The sequence below is a fragment of the Ceratotherium simum genome, chromosome 17 (genome assembly GCF_057802395.1).
Source record: "Ceratotherium simum simum isolate JZ-2026a chromosome 17, ASM5780239v1, whole genome shotgun sequence".
In the NCBI taxonomy this organism is placed as follows: Eukaryota; Metazoa; Chordata; class Mammalia; order Perissodactyla; family Rhinocerotidae; genus Ceratotherium; species Ceratotherium simum.
In genome coordinates, this window is record NC_141916.1 from 22,732,854 (window position 1) to 22,746,714 (window position 13,861).

At 35.3% G+C, this 13,861-nt stretch overlaps 1 protein-coding gene across 8 annotated transcripts in view; it reads left to right on the forward strand.

Annotated features, from left to right (window-relative positions):
• SCAF11 (SR-related CTD associated factor 11) overlaps positions 1-10,282 on the forward strand; it is a 66,653-nt gene extending 56,371 nt beyond the window's left edge. For 6 of the 8 annotated variants that reach the window (XM_004428923.3, XM_087442520.1, XM_087442519.1 and 3 more), the window contains 6 exons: positions 694-800; positions 1,696-4,398; positions 5,153-5,496; positions 6,503-6,721; positions 7,083-7,202; positions 7,461-10,282. In XM_004428923.3, the coding sequence (XP_004428980.1) occupies positions 694-800; positions 1,696-4,398; positions 5,153-5,496; positions 6,503-6,721; positions 7,083-7,202; positions 7,461-7,607 (3,640 nt within the window). In that variant the 3' untranslated portion in view covers positions 7,608-10,282. The remainder of the gene's footprint in view (positions 1-693; positions 801-1,695; positions 4,399-5,152; positions 5,497-6,502; positions 6,722-7,082; positions 7,203-7,460) is intronic. The other 2 variants (XM_014786389.2, XM_087442522.1) reach the window with 2 other exon arrangements.
• The last annotated feature ends 3,579 nt before the right edge of the window (positions 10,283-13,861 follow it).

The window sequence follows — 13,861 nt, forward strand, 5'->3', positions numbered from 1 at the left end:
TTCAAGTAATAGAAGTTCTATTTCCACTTTTTGTTAAATTTTTATTTGTTCATAAATAAATAAAATTTATTGACTGATTTCCCTTTGACCTTGCTAATTTCCTTAAAACCTTGATTTGATTAATTCAACTAAATTATCTCTTTGGTTGCCTGGAAAGAGAGGGGGTACAAGGGGCATAAAGGTGCTTTCTGGGGTGGTAGAACTGTTCTATTTCTTGCTTGGGGTGGTGATTACACAGATATATATATTGGTCAAAAGTCATGAAACCATACACTTATGCAAATAAAATCTTTGCATTTTATTTGTGCATTTTATATATCTGTGCATTTTATTCTCCGGGTTAAATTTTTTAGAATGACAAAGAACAAAACCTAAAAAAATTCTTGATAAAATACTACGTTAAATTATTTAAAAGAGAAACAGCTATTATATATTAAGTTGCCCTTGATCTCCCTTTGCCATTTATCAGAAAAACATACTTTTTAAGGTTTTTTCTTTGCAGCCAATTGGAAGCCATCTTTGAACAATGAGTAACCTTGAGTGTACATTTTTAGCTGTTTGGGCAAAAAATAATTTAAGTGTGCTGTATTTTAATGTTGCTACCTGATTTGGAAAATTAATAATTTTAAATTGCTGGTTTAAATTTTTAAACTATTGGAACAAAAATGTCCTTATTTTGTTTTGAATTTTCAGAATTGATTTTCTACCCTGGAATATTGAAACAGAAGTCCTTCCTCTCATCTCTTCAATGTTGCCAAGAGCTATTTTTCCAACAAGTACCATATCTTCAGAAAATTTTGGTAAAGTTTGTGAAATGTTTTTCTAGTTTTTAAAAAATTAACTTCTTTCAATCTCATAAAAAGTGAGTGTTGATGACTTAGAAGAGCTGTAAAATAAGGTATAGATTAGTAAGTCCTAGATATTTCTGTAAATATTTGGATGGTGACTTGACTTTAAAATTGTTCCAACTAGAAAATCCCTTTTTTGAAGAAATTACAAGTCTTTGAGGAACTGATTGATTAGAAGTCTCCCTTCTGTTTAGGGCTTCAGTGTTTAATCCGTAGATCTTTTGAAGTAACATCTCCTGTTTACTATGAATAATAGTTTGTGTCTTTATCTATTTGTGGATAACTTGGTTTCTCTTGCTTTTTGCCTAGTAATACTAATTCATAAAGCAAATGGCAGTTATCAGACCAAACATATTTTCTTTTGTTTTTTTTCCCTATAAAATTGCTCACATGGATTCAAATCTTGTGATAACTCATTTCAGTAGCATTAAAAGAAGCTAATCAGGGCAGGCCCTGTGGCTTGGTGGTTAAGTGCGCGCGCTGCAATGCTGGTGGCCCGGGTTCGGATCCCGGGTGCGCATCGAGGCACCGCTTCTCCGTCCATCCTGAGGCCGAGTCCCACGTGCAGCAACTAGAAGGATGTGCAGCTATGACATACAGCTATCTACTGGGGCTTTGGGGGGAAAAAATTAAATAAATAAAATCTTTAAAAAAAAAAAAAAAAGAAGCTAATCAATACCTGATATTACTCAGATGTTAGTAGCTATGCATTTATTTATAATTTGGTTCCTAAGTATATTTGATTTCACTCTGGTCTGTTTTATGCTAAAATAAGCTGAAGCCAAACTATTATCATTTATTGAAATGTATACTTACTTTTTACTTTTTTTAAAAAATATATTACTAGGTACTTCTTGCAAGGGATATGCATTAGCACATACTCAAGAAGGAGAGGAGAAGAAACAAACTTCTGGTGCATCAAACACCAGAGGATCAAGACGAAAACCTGCAGCAACAGCTCCTACAAGGAGATCTACACGTAACACGAGAGCTGAAACAGCCAGTCAGTCTCAGAGATCCCCAGTATCTGATAATTCTGGGTGTGATGTCCCAGATAACAGCAATCCATCTGTAAGTGTTTCCTCTTCAGCTGAGTCGGAAAAGCAAACAAGACAGGCTCCAAAACGGAAGTCTATAAGAAGAGGAAGAAAACCACCTTTACTGAAAAAGAAACTTCGGAGCTCTGTACCTCCCCCTGAAAAATCATCTTCCAGTGATTCCATAGATGAAGAAACAGCAGAATCTGACACACCACCTGTGTTAGAGAAAGAGCACCAATCAGATATAGAAAGTAGTAACACTTGTACTGTGCAGATAGTAGACAGTGAGTCTGCTAATGGCTTGAGAAGTTGTAGTGAGCAAAGAGAAGAAAGTGAGGAACATACTGAGAACCATGGTACAGAAGAACGAGTGAAATCTTCATATTCTGAGTCTTGTGCCCAAGATCCTCCTGTGCTAGTTGGAGAGGAGGAGGACATTCAAAAAATTGAGAATACAGGTATAGAGGCTAATGTTTTGTGTTTAGAAAGTGAGATTTCTAAAAATATTTCTGAAAAAGGAGGTGATCCATTGGAAAATCAAGACCAAATATCTGGACCTTCAGAATCAGAGGTAAAAGCAGATATATGTACAGATCATCCTCCAAATGATCTTCTGACATGTTCAGCATCTGAAATTGAAGTACAGCAACCTGTACCAAGCCTGGGTGAGTTGCCTGAGAATGCAGAATCAGTGGTTAATGAAGAAAAAGTTATAGAGAGTCCTGTAGTAGAAAATATTGATCATGAAGATTCTACAGTAAAAACAGAGCAGCTTGTAGACAGCCCCAAAGTGGAATCTTCTGAGGGTGAAATTATACAAACAGGGGACAAAAAATCTATTGAGAGCTCAGAGGTTCAGTTGCTTGGGCATGTTGAAACTGAAGATGCAAAAATAATTGCAATGCATGATACTTCAGGGGATAAAAATTTCAATAGCATTCAAGACTCTGAAAATAATTTATTAGAAAATAATGCAAAATTAGACAAATCTTTAGAAGAAAAGACTGAATCTCTGATTGAATATCCCAGATCTACAGAATTGCCTAATATACACATTGAACAGATTGAGAAGCATTTTAGTGAGGACAATAACGAAATGATACCTATGGAATGTGATTCATTTTGCAGTGACCAGAATGAATCTGAAATTGAACCGTCTGTAAATGCTGATGCTAAACAATTGAATGAAAATTCTGTGGAGCACAGTTCTCAAAATAACATGTCATCTTCTGATCCCACAAATGAAAAGGTTGAAACTGTATCTCAACCATCTGAAAGCCCAATAGATATGATGGATAAAGCCAAAAAGCCTCGTACTCGAAAATCTAGATTTCATTCCCCATCTACAACTTGGTCTCCCAACAAAGACATTGCACGAGAAAAGAAACGGTCTCAGTCTCCGTCTCCCAAAAGAGAAACTGGAAAAGAAAGCAGGAAGTCTCGATCACCATCTCCCAAGAAAGAATCTGCAAGAGGACGGAGAAAATCTCGTTCTCAGTCCCCCAAAAAGGATATTACTAGAGAAAGGAGGGGATCTCAGTCTCGATCTCCAAAAAGAGATAGCACTAGGGAAGGCAAAAGATCTGAATCACTCTCCCCAAAAAGAGACTCTTCTAGAGAGAACAGAACATCTCAGTCAAGAGTGAAAGATTCCTCCCCAAGGGAAAAATCCAGGTCCCGGAGCAGAGAAAGAGAAAGTGATAGAGATGGGCCGAGGAGAGATCGAGATAGAGAAAGGAGAACCAGAAGGTGGTCTAGGTCCAAATCTCGTTCTAGGTCACCATCAAGATCTAGAACAAAAAGCAAGAGTTCATCATTTGGTAGAAATGACAGAGATAGTTACTCTCCTCGGTGGAAGGAAAGATGGACAAATGATGGTTGGAGATGTCCACGGGGAAATGATCGGTACAGAAAGAATGACCCTGAGAAACAGAATGAAAATACAAGGAAAGAAAAAACTGACATCAGTCCAGATGCTGATGATCCAAATTCTGCTGACAAACATAGAAATGACTGTCCCACTTGGGTAACAGAAAAAATAAATTCTGGACCTGATCCAAGGACCAGAAATCCAGAAAAGTCAAAAGATTCTCATTGGGAAGAAAATAGAAATGAAAATTCAGGGAATTCTTGGAATAAAAACTTTGGTTCAGGTTGGATGTCTAACCGTGGTAGAGGTCACCGTGGCAGAGGCACTTACAGAGGCAGTTTTGCCTATACAGATCAAAACGAAAATCGGTGGCAAAACCGAAAACCCCTCTCAGGGAATTCAAATAGTTCAGGGAATGAGTCTTTCAAGTTTGTGGAACAGCAACCCTATAAACGCAAGAGTGAGCAAGAGTTCTCATTTGATACACCGGCAGATAGATCAGGGTGGACATCTGCTTCTAGTTGGGCTGTGAGAAAGACTCTACCAGCAGATGTCCAAAACTATTATTCACGACGAGGGAGGAATTCTTCAGGTCCACAGTCCGGATGGATGAGACAAGAAGAGGAAACAACTGAACAGGGTAAGATATTCTATTTCTTTTTTAACACTGTTTTATTTGTGGAAAGAGATTTCAAATTTAATACCTTATTTGAATGAATTGAAATAATCCCTATTTATAGTTTAGTAATGTTAAATTGAATCCTAGTTGTTTACAAGTCACTTTGCATTATATAAATATATACACACATCAGTATTTATTTTTTTTCACCCCACCCCTTCCCCAAACTTTGCCAAAGATGTAAATATTTTATATACAGTTTGCTGCAGTAGAAGAATTTGGGATGTTCCTATGCAGGATTTAACTTCTTTTTCATTTGTTTCAGATGTGTGCACTTGACTTATTTTGATCATTGTTCTCATATAAATAAGTCAGTCTTCTAATAAAGATTTATCTTTCCTTGGCTTTTGTTAAGAACATTGCAAGAAAAAAACTATTGACGATAAAAAAAATTGATTAACCTTCTAATTTAGTGACCTCATTAAATTTTATATGATTATTTCTTTAGTCAGTAAGTTTCTTGAGCTACTGATTCTTTGCTAATGTTGACGGATGTTATGTGAACTTATTGTTAAAAATAAGTTTAGTTGAATGTTTTCTTTTAGTTACAAAATCAGCCACACTATTTAGAAATGACAGGATTAAACTAAATAATTGGAGATGGGTTTAGGTGTTTTGAGTCTTGTTAATTTTACTATAACCAGTGGTTCTTTACTTCTCTATCTAAAGAAATTTGTAACATGATTTTTTTCACAAGCCTTTTTTCTTTTGTTAGATTCTAACCTTAAAGACCAAACAAACCAACAAAGTGATGGTTCTCAGCTACCTATAAATATGATGCAACCACAAATGAATGTAATGCAGCAACAAATGAATGCACAACACCAGCCTATGAACATCTTCCCATATCCAGTGGGTGTTCATGCTCCTTTGATGAACATCCAACGTAATCCATTTAACATTCATCCTCAGCTACCCTTGCATCTGCACACGGGAGTGCCTCTCATGCCGGTAGCTGCTCCTACCAGTGTAACTCAGGGACTGCCACCACCACCACCCCCTCCCCCACCATCCCAAGTCAACTACATTGCTTCACAGCCAGATGGAAACCAATTGCAGGTATGTTTTTAGCAACTCAAGTTTAATCAACATGGCCATTGTAGACATTTAACTATTAGGGATAGATGTTCAAGAAAGGGCTTCTGGGGGCAGGGGTGGGTGGGAGGGGGACGAGGTTCCTGGCATCCAAAAACAATTGTTTATTTGATTAGGTTTATGGTGAACCTTCATAACCCCTCTTTCACTGTCCTTCCCTAAACCTCTCAATCCCTAAATAAGAAAATGAATTGAATGCATATTATCAAATCTAAGCTACATATATGCTGTTGCTGATATCCAGACAGATTTTTTTTGTCAGATTGAGAAGACCAAATTATGAGCCAAACTAGAATCCAATTGTGGGCACTTGAAAATTTTTCCCTGATTTGTTGGACTTTTTAGGTGATAGGAACTTGTGATAAAGTACTGTGATGAAGCTTGTATTGTCTTGTTCAGACAAATGGCAGATAAAACTGAGCCATATAGAAAATTTGAATAATAATTTGTAAACATTGTGTTGCTTATAGCCTTATGTGTACATTTCAGAAATTCTAGGATCCTGACAGGAAGATGTAATTGGAAGAGCAGGGGAATGAGATTCCAGAATTTGAGATCTTAGATCTTTTTCTCCTATCAACTCACTGCAGGCCATTTGACTTCACTGCCTCATTTTCTCCCATCTTTAAAGTGGGGGCACTTACTTTAGTTAATTTTCATAAAAAACCTTGCAGGGAAGATACTATTTTTTAAATGCTATTCTTCTTCTTGTTTTTAGTGTTGCTGTCAGAATATTACAGTGCACATATATAATTTAAATGTCATCTTGACATATTTAAATAGGGCTGTGTTTAAAAATGTTATACTCATTTTTCGTCAGAGTCTTTTAGACATGAAAGACTGACATATGCATTTCTTTCTTAAGTACTAAGGTTGAACTGCTTGGAATTTTTTAATGTTATTTCTAATAGTGACTGAAAGACTTCTGTTGAATACAAGTAATTTATTAACTGATAACTCTTTAAAACAGGGTATTCCTAGTGCTTCTCATGTAAGTAATAACATGAGTACACCAGTCTTGCCTGCTCCAACAGCAGCCCCAGGAAATATGGGAACAGTTCAGGGACCAAGTTCTGGTAATACTTCTTCATCAAGTCACAACAAAGCCTCTAATGCTGCTGTAAAATTGGCAGAAAGCAAAGTAAGTGTTACAGTGGAAGCCAGCGCAGATAGCTCGAAGACAGACAAGGCAAGTTCAAGGTTGAGAGCAACCTACATATTCTGTATATGATAAAGATGAAAAAATAACAGCTTTCTATTGTATAAGTGGTGAAGGGAATTTATTGTTGATAGTCTTAAATTCCAACATTATTTGAAGTGTTCTTTCTAGATATGTTGATGCCCAGTGAGTTACTGGTAATATTTCATAATTATTTTTAGAAATGTTTGTTATGTGTGTTAGTAAATAACTATTTTGTATTTATGACACTAATATTTGAAGTTCCTTGCAATAATGTAAATGCACAGTGTTTTTAATTTCATATTTTTAAAGAAATTTTTTGAAAGTATGTGATTGGGCAAGTAATAATTATACATTTTCCTCTTATCAGAAATTGCAAATTCAAGAAAAAGCAGCACAGGAGGTAAAATTGGCCATTAAGCCATTTTACCAAAATAAAGATATCACCAAGGAAGAATATAAAGAGATTGTACGGAAAGCAGTAGATAAAGTAAGTTATAGCTTTAGTGGAGTTATGGACATATTGTTTTGAACCATCTCTATTTTAATAAAGGAATGCTTAAGTCTAATTAAAATAATAAAAGCTAGGTTCTTGTCTGTTTTTTTATGTTTTGAATAAGTTCATATGAGATATGAAACGTGGAAATGTCTAGTTACCTCTTGGAGGTTGTTTGTTGTTCACAAAGCTTTCCATTTTGCTTTAATCTCTTTAAGTATGAAAAAAATATTTCCCCTTCTTTTTTCATAGGTTTGTCATAGTAAGAGTGGAGAAGTAAATTCTACTAAAGTGGCAAATCTGGTTAAAGCTTATGTAGACAAATACAAGTATTCACGGAAGGGAAGCCAAAAGAAAACTCTGGAAGAACCTGTTTCTACTGAAAAAAACATAGGCTGAAATGGGGAGCACCGTAAAAGACACTATCAAGATATCTGCAAAGTGCAATTTCAACATGTACCTTTAACTAAAAATCATACATAACTGTGATTGAAATTTGGTTTTGATAAAATTATTTTTTTTAATGTAGGATATAATGTTTTGTTCTAAGTAAATATAGTTCTGCACTGCAACTTCTATATCATTTCCCCCCCCCCCCCAAATGAAAGAAAATCCTAGGGAAAGTAAAGGGTTAAAGGAATGTGCGTTTTTACTACGACTGTGTTACAGTGTGGATACTGGAAGATGTACAGCTTTTTGATTTGAACAATGAAGTGCATAAATTAGCAACTTCTAAGTGCACTGGTTTGGAAGATAGATATATATATAATACATTTATTCTGTCAGGCTAAAAATAAAGTATGATCTTTATGATTTTTCTCTCTAATTATAGAAAGTTAAATAATGTATTACCATGAAAAATATTTCTAATAACAGAACATACCAATTGCAGGGTTCCTAATGTGTATTTTTAAAGCACACATCTGAATAAATTGTTTAGATAGAAAACAAATTATCACGAGTCAAATTCAGTGTTCAAAACTTTGAACACTGTTCACCTATTGTATCACCAAATAAAGGTTATGCTGCTTGTGTTTCTTTTGTGCCTTTTTTCCCCCAATTGAGATGAAGCAGTTTGATTTGCTAGGTTTACAACTTTGGCAGCCTAAACTCTTTGTTGAGGTTAGACCAGTTTGGAAAACCTGTTGACTTTGTGAAAATTAACGTTCTTTCCTAATACTTTCTACCTATCAGAGGTGTCAAATTATTTGTGCTAGCTGGAGAATTACTGTTAAGTGGTGACCCTCCCTTCCTTAGAACTAGGGTAGAATCATGAGACTCACTTCAGTGGCTCTCAGCTTGTTGCTCATCTATCTAATCACTAATGAAATTCTTTTCACTCTTGTGAAATCTCTGAATGCTTTACAGTTAATAGTGTTAATTTGGTGACCATATAATGGCCATTAACCATGTTGCAAAATTCTAGACATTAAAACCTGTGTTTTGGAAAGGGAGAAAATTAAATAATGGAGTCTTGGTCAGGCTTTCAGGGACTAGGGATTTGGTTGTTTTTTTTAAATACTAGAATATGTTAATTTTTGTAAAAGGTAAGTTAAAAATGTCATGGTGCCATTATTTTAATTGGCATCTTGGAGGAAAAAATGGATTATCTCCATGATAAACTGTGTTTCATTCCAGTAACAATTTTCAGTAGATACCAAATAACTGGAAAGCTATTCAGATAAGATGTTAATGGCTCAACGATAGATATAGGCCTCAGTGGGACAGACTGACCCTTTTACTAGCTAAACTAGCAAGAGCAATACTCTGTAGAACTGTGCTTTTCTGAAGTAAAGATTATCTGTTGCTCAATTGTATGTGCATAATACTTTCCTGGTGCTAGCTTTGATAGGCAAAATATTTTGAAATGTTGGCCCCAATAATGATTGTGCTAGTTCATAATCTTTATTAGATTATGAGTGTAATCCCAAAAAGTGTTAGAAATATTTCCAAGCAGTTTTTGATCTTTATTCTGCATTTCTGGGCATTTGTAATATGGTATTCTACTGATTTCTATATATTTTTAATTAAAGTTTGTGTTTAGATTATGATGGAGAAAGAAGTTTGGAAGTATATTTCTTCTAATAAATATTAAGAGAGTGTTTTAAATATCAATGCACACCTCATTTGTTTCAGTTTTGAACTCTAGAAACAATTGTATGAACTTCAAATCTATTTTGAATTAAAGCTAGTTACCACTTTGAAAATTTTGTAGCAAATTGCCTAAACTGATTAAGCACACAATGCATGCTTTTCCTACATTTTCTTGCAGTGACATTTGGGAGTTTGGTGACATTTTAAAATTTGCTTTATACCATTTAGTTTTGGCAAACGTTTAAAAGTTTTAAAGAAAAAAAGTGGTGTGGTCAAGAGTTAAAGTCTCACATCTTTGATTAGCAGTGCCATGAATTATTTCCACTTTTCTTGAAAATAACAAGTGTGTATTCCATATCTGGTTGGGGTACTGATTAGACTGCATTTAAAATAGCTAATGAAGAATGTTACTGGATTAGAATTCAAACTTTTGAAACTTTGAAATATTTAAGAATGTATTAGAAAGTGCATGCTTTATGTTAAAAAAAAGTTACATTGTTTTAACATTCCCCATTTTTGCTTTTTTCAGAAATTTACATTAATTTTGCATGTGCACAAACTTAAAAACATTTTGTGGGGTTACAGATTTCTCTTGTTCTTTATGAAGATTCAGTGTTAACTTGACCTTTGAAACCCCGGTCCCTTTAACTTACTAGTCACATTGACTGATGTTTTTGGGCTATAGTGATGCCTAGAATTTTGAGACTAAAAATAGTTACTTATTATTTTAACATTCCAAACATTTGATTTTTTTTTTCTGTTAATTACCACATTTTCTCCATTATCTTCCTTTAAATGGCCACAGTGTGTACTGCTCAAATGTTCCATCAACAGATGTAGCTTCAGAAGCACAGTGGTTGCCCCATGATCCATGAGACCTTGTTTGCAGTGTGAGGATGGAGTGCTGTCTACTGAAACAATACTCTTAAACAGATATGTAGTATGTAATATTTTCTAATAAATTCTTTTGATAAACAAAATAGTGTCTTTAACATTTTATTATTAGGATTCCTGGGAAATGGTGACTTTTACTTCATTATAACTCTTTCCAAACATTGAAGTATTGAAGTATTTCTTGGATTTGTACCAAAGTAACTAGCATCGTGGTTACATTAATGTCCAAGTTGTAAAGCAAGCCTAGAGTTAGCTTGGCATACAGTCACGCGTCGCTTAACAACGGATACGTTCTGAGAAATGCATCGTTAGGTGATTTCGTCGTTCTGTGAACATCACAGAGTGTACTTACACAAACCTAGATGGAAGAGCCTTCTACACTCCTGGGCTATGTGGTACTAATCTTATGGCACCACTATCATGTATGCAGTCGGTCATTGACTGAAACATGGTTAAACAGTGTGTGACTATATTTTAATAGCATTTTTTCCTCATTTACATAATCATCCTAGGAAATTAGAAAAACTTTGGTCAATAAAAAAGATCGCAAAAGGGGGAAGAAACCAAAAAACAAAAGGAGAAAAATCACCTGTAATCCTACCATTTAAAGGTAACAACTGTTGGGGCCGGCCTGGTGGCGCAAGCGGCTAAGTGCTCGCACTCTGCTGCGGCGGCCCAGGGTTCGTTGGTTCGGATCCCAGGTGCGCACCTACGCACTGCTTGGCAAGCCATGCTGTGGCGGGGTCCCATATAAAGTGGAGGAAGATGGGCACGGATGTTAGCCCAGGGCCAGTCTTCCTCAGCAGAAAGAGGAGGATTGGCAGATGTTAGCTCAGGGCCGGTCTTCCTTGCAAAAAAAAAAAAAGGTAACAACTGTTAACACTGATCACACTGCACATAACTCTGTTGTAATTTATCCTTTTCCCTTGAAGTATTGAGTTTCCATTTTAATAAAAATTATTCTACAGCATGGTTTTTAAATGGCTATATAGTGTTCCAATACATGGATGTACCATTACTTAGTTCTCTACTGTTGGGTATTTAGTTGTTTTTACTACTATAAATAAGTAAATTAGTAAAATATAAGTTGTACTAATGTAAGGCTGACGTAAATATCTATACATAAATTGTACCCATTTCAGATTGTTTTGGGGAGTTAATTCCAAGAAGTAGAATATCTTGGTCAATCAGTTTTTATTTCCCCATAATAAATTTTTAAATGTAATTATATACACACACTTGATATATGTTTTTTTAATTTAATTTAGTGTAAAACTCCATCATTTTCCTAAAGTGATTTTTCCATCCGGAGAGAACCATCAGAAAGTTCTGTTGATCTTTCCAAACTCTTCAGTGTCTTTACAAAAATGCTTTTTAAGTTTCCAGGAAAATAGTAGGTTTCACAGATCCTTTTACCCAGCACATGAATTATATTCTGTAAACCTGTCTTGTATCTCTAGTCCCCTTAATACATTGAAGATGTATTCTGATGTCCATGTTCCATTTTATAATAGCTATATTGTGTTCCTCCGTTGACTGACATTTAAGTTATGTGCAAGTTATGGCTATTAGAAACTTAATGAAAACCCTTTGTGACTTATCTCTGTGAACTTCTCTTTTTGTATACAAGGTTACGTTGAATTTCAGGATATGCACGTTTTTTATTTAGATAGATACTGCCAAATTGCTCTCTGAAAGGAGTATACTAATTTATAGTCCCACCACAGTTCCTGAACTTATAGTTTACCTTACCTTTAATTCCACCTTTGATATTGTGATTGAGCATATAAAATTCTTCTGGTTTATAAGGTTTTAATGAACATTAATTTCATTAAACAATGCACACCTACTATGTGTCAAGAATCTTGGATTCTTCACATATTATCAGGTTTGATCATACCACAGTCTTCTAAAAGAATAGTACAGTAATATCATATTAAGCTGGGAATATGTGCCAGGCATTTTATGTGTTACCTCTTTTGATCTATAAAACCAATTCTAATAATTATCTTTGTTCTGATGAGAAAATTGAGATGCATAAAGCATTAACTGAGTTACATATTTACACAGCCACTTAGTTGATAGAGCCAGGATTCAGATCTAGAGTTGGTAGATGCCAAAAGTCATTGCTTGACTGGGGTGTTACATTGAGCTCAGAGATGCAAACTAACATTTGCATAATACATGGGAGTAATGGCTGAAGTAAAAAGTGAGTATAGTGAGAGCATGGAAGAGGACACAAATGACTTTGCATGTGGGGAAGAAGGGTTGAGGAGGGATATTTATCCTGTGTCTAATTAGGCCTCTTCATTTTTGCCTTTTTAATAGCACTCCCGTGTTTCCTATGTTGGAGGTATTAAACTAATCTCGAAGCTATCGTTCATGAATTTGTCACTCTTCTCACCCCATCTCCATGCTCTCAAAACAACTGCTGTCCTCTGTATCAAGTCTTTGCAATAAAATCTAAATTCTTTAGTTCCCAGCAGTTACCATCTGACCTCTTTTAATAGTCTCAAATTATTATTTAGATTCTATACACACCAGTTCATTTTAGACACTGCAGACTAATCCTTCAATAGCGACAGCGTTGGTCATATTATTCTACATCATTTATTCAATGTATAGCGCCAGCCTGTGTGTGTTACCACACAGGGAAGAGTGAGCAAAACAATAATGTTCCTGCCCTCATGGAGCTATATAATATGGTGGAAAAAACCAGCTATCTGTTTATATAACTGATGCAGGCTACAGCGGGGAGGACTACAAGGTGTTCCACGAAGCCATAATAGAATAATAGGACCTAAGAGTGGTCAGTGGGAGTCCCTGGGAGAGGTGACATGAGCTAGAAGATGACTAAGAACTAGGCAAAGAGAAAAGAGCTAGCAGAGGGAATAGCAGGTGCAAAAGGTCTGAGGCCAGAAAGCATGGCAACTCGAAGCCTAGAATGGCCGGAATGAAGATTAGTGGAGAGTTTTTAAGGCTATATATTATGCAAAGAAAAGCTTTTGAAGCTTTTAAGCAAGAGGTGTTTGACACGATCAGGTACGCATATTAAAAGATTGTTCTGCTCGGAATCTTTCAATGGCTCAATAGAAGTGGTTAATAAACATGAAAAACTGTTCGACCTTACAGTTTAGTTATAAATCTTATCAAACTGGTAAGAACATTTTTAATTCTTGCAAGAGTGCCATGAGGAAACTCAGTACTGGTGGGAATGCAAATTTGTACAATTTTTCTGAAAGGCAATTTGAAAATAAGCATTAGGAGTCTTAAAAGGGCTGTATACTCTTTCCATAATGATATAAACATACTGGTCCACATAGTCCTTTCTGGTGTTTTTAATAGAAAATTGAAGGGGTGTGGTTAAACTAAGATTCATTCGTGTGAAGGTATTTTGCAGCTATTTTAAATGTTTTCAGGGAAAAAAATGGATTAATATTAAATGGAGAAAAAATAGGACACAAACTATATACAATACTCCAATTTCATTTTTTTTAAAAGACCAAAAAATACAAATTATTAATAGGAGTTATTTCTGGCTAGCAGAGGATTTTTTTTTCTTTGGCTTCCAAGTTTCCTACAGTGAATGAGAGTTGTATGATCAGAAAAAACGTTTTAAAAATGGAAGTCCTCATTGCTTGGGGCGTGAGGGTAGGGGAAGGGTC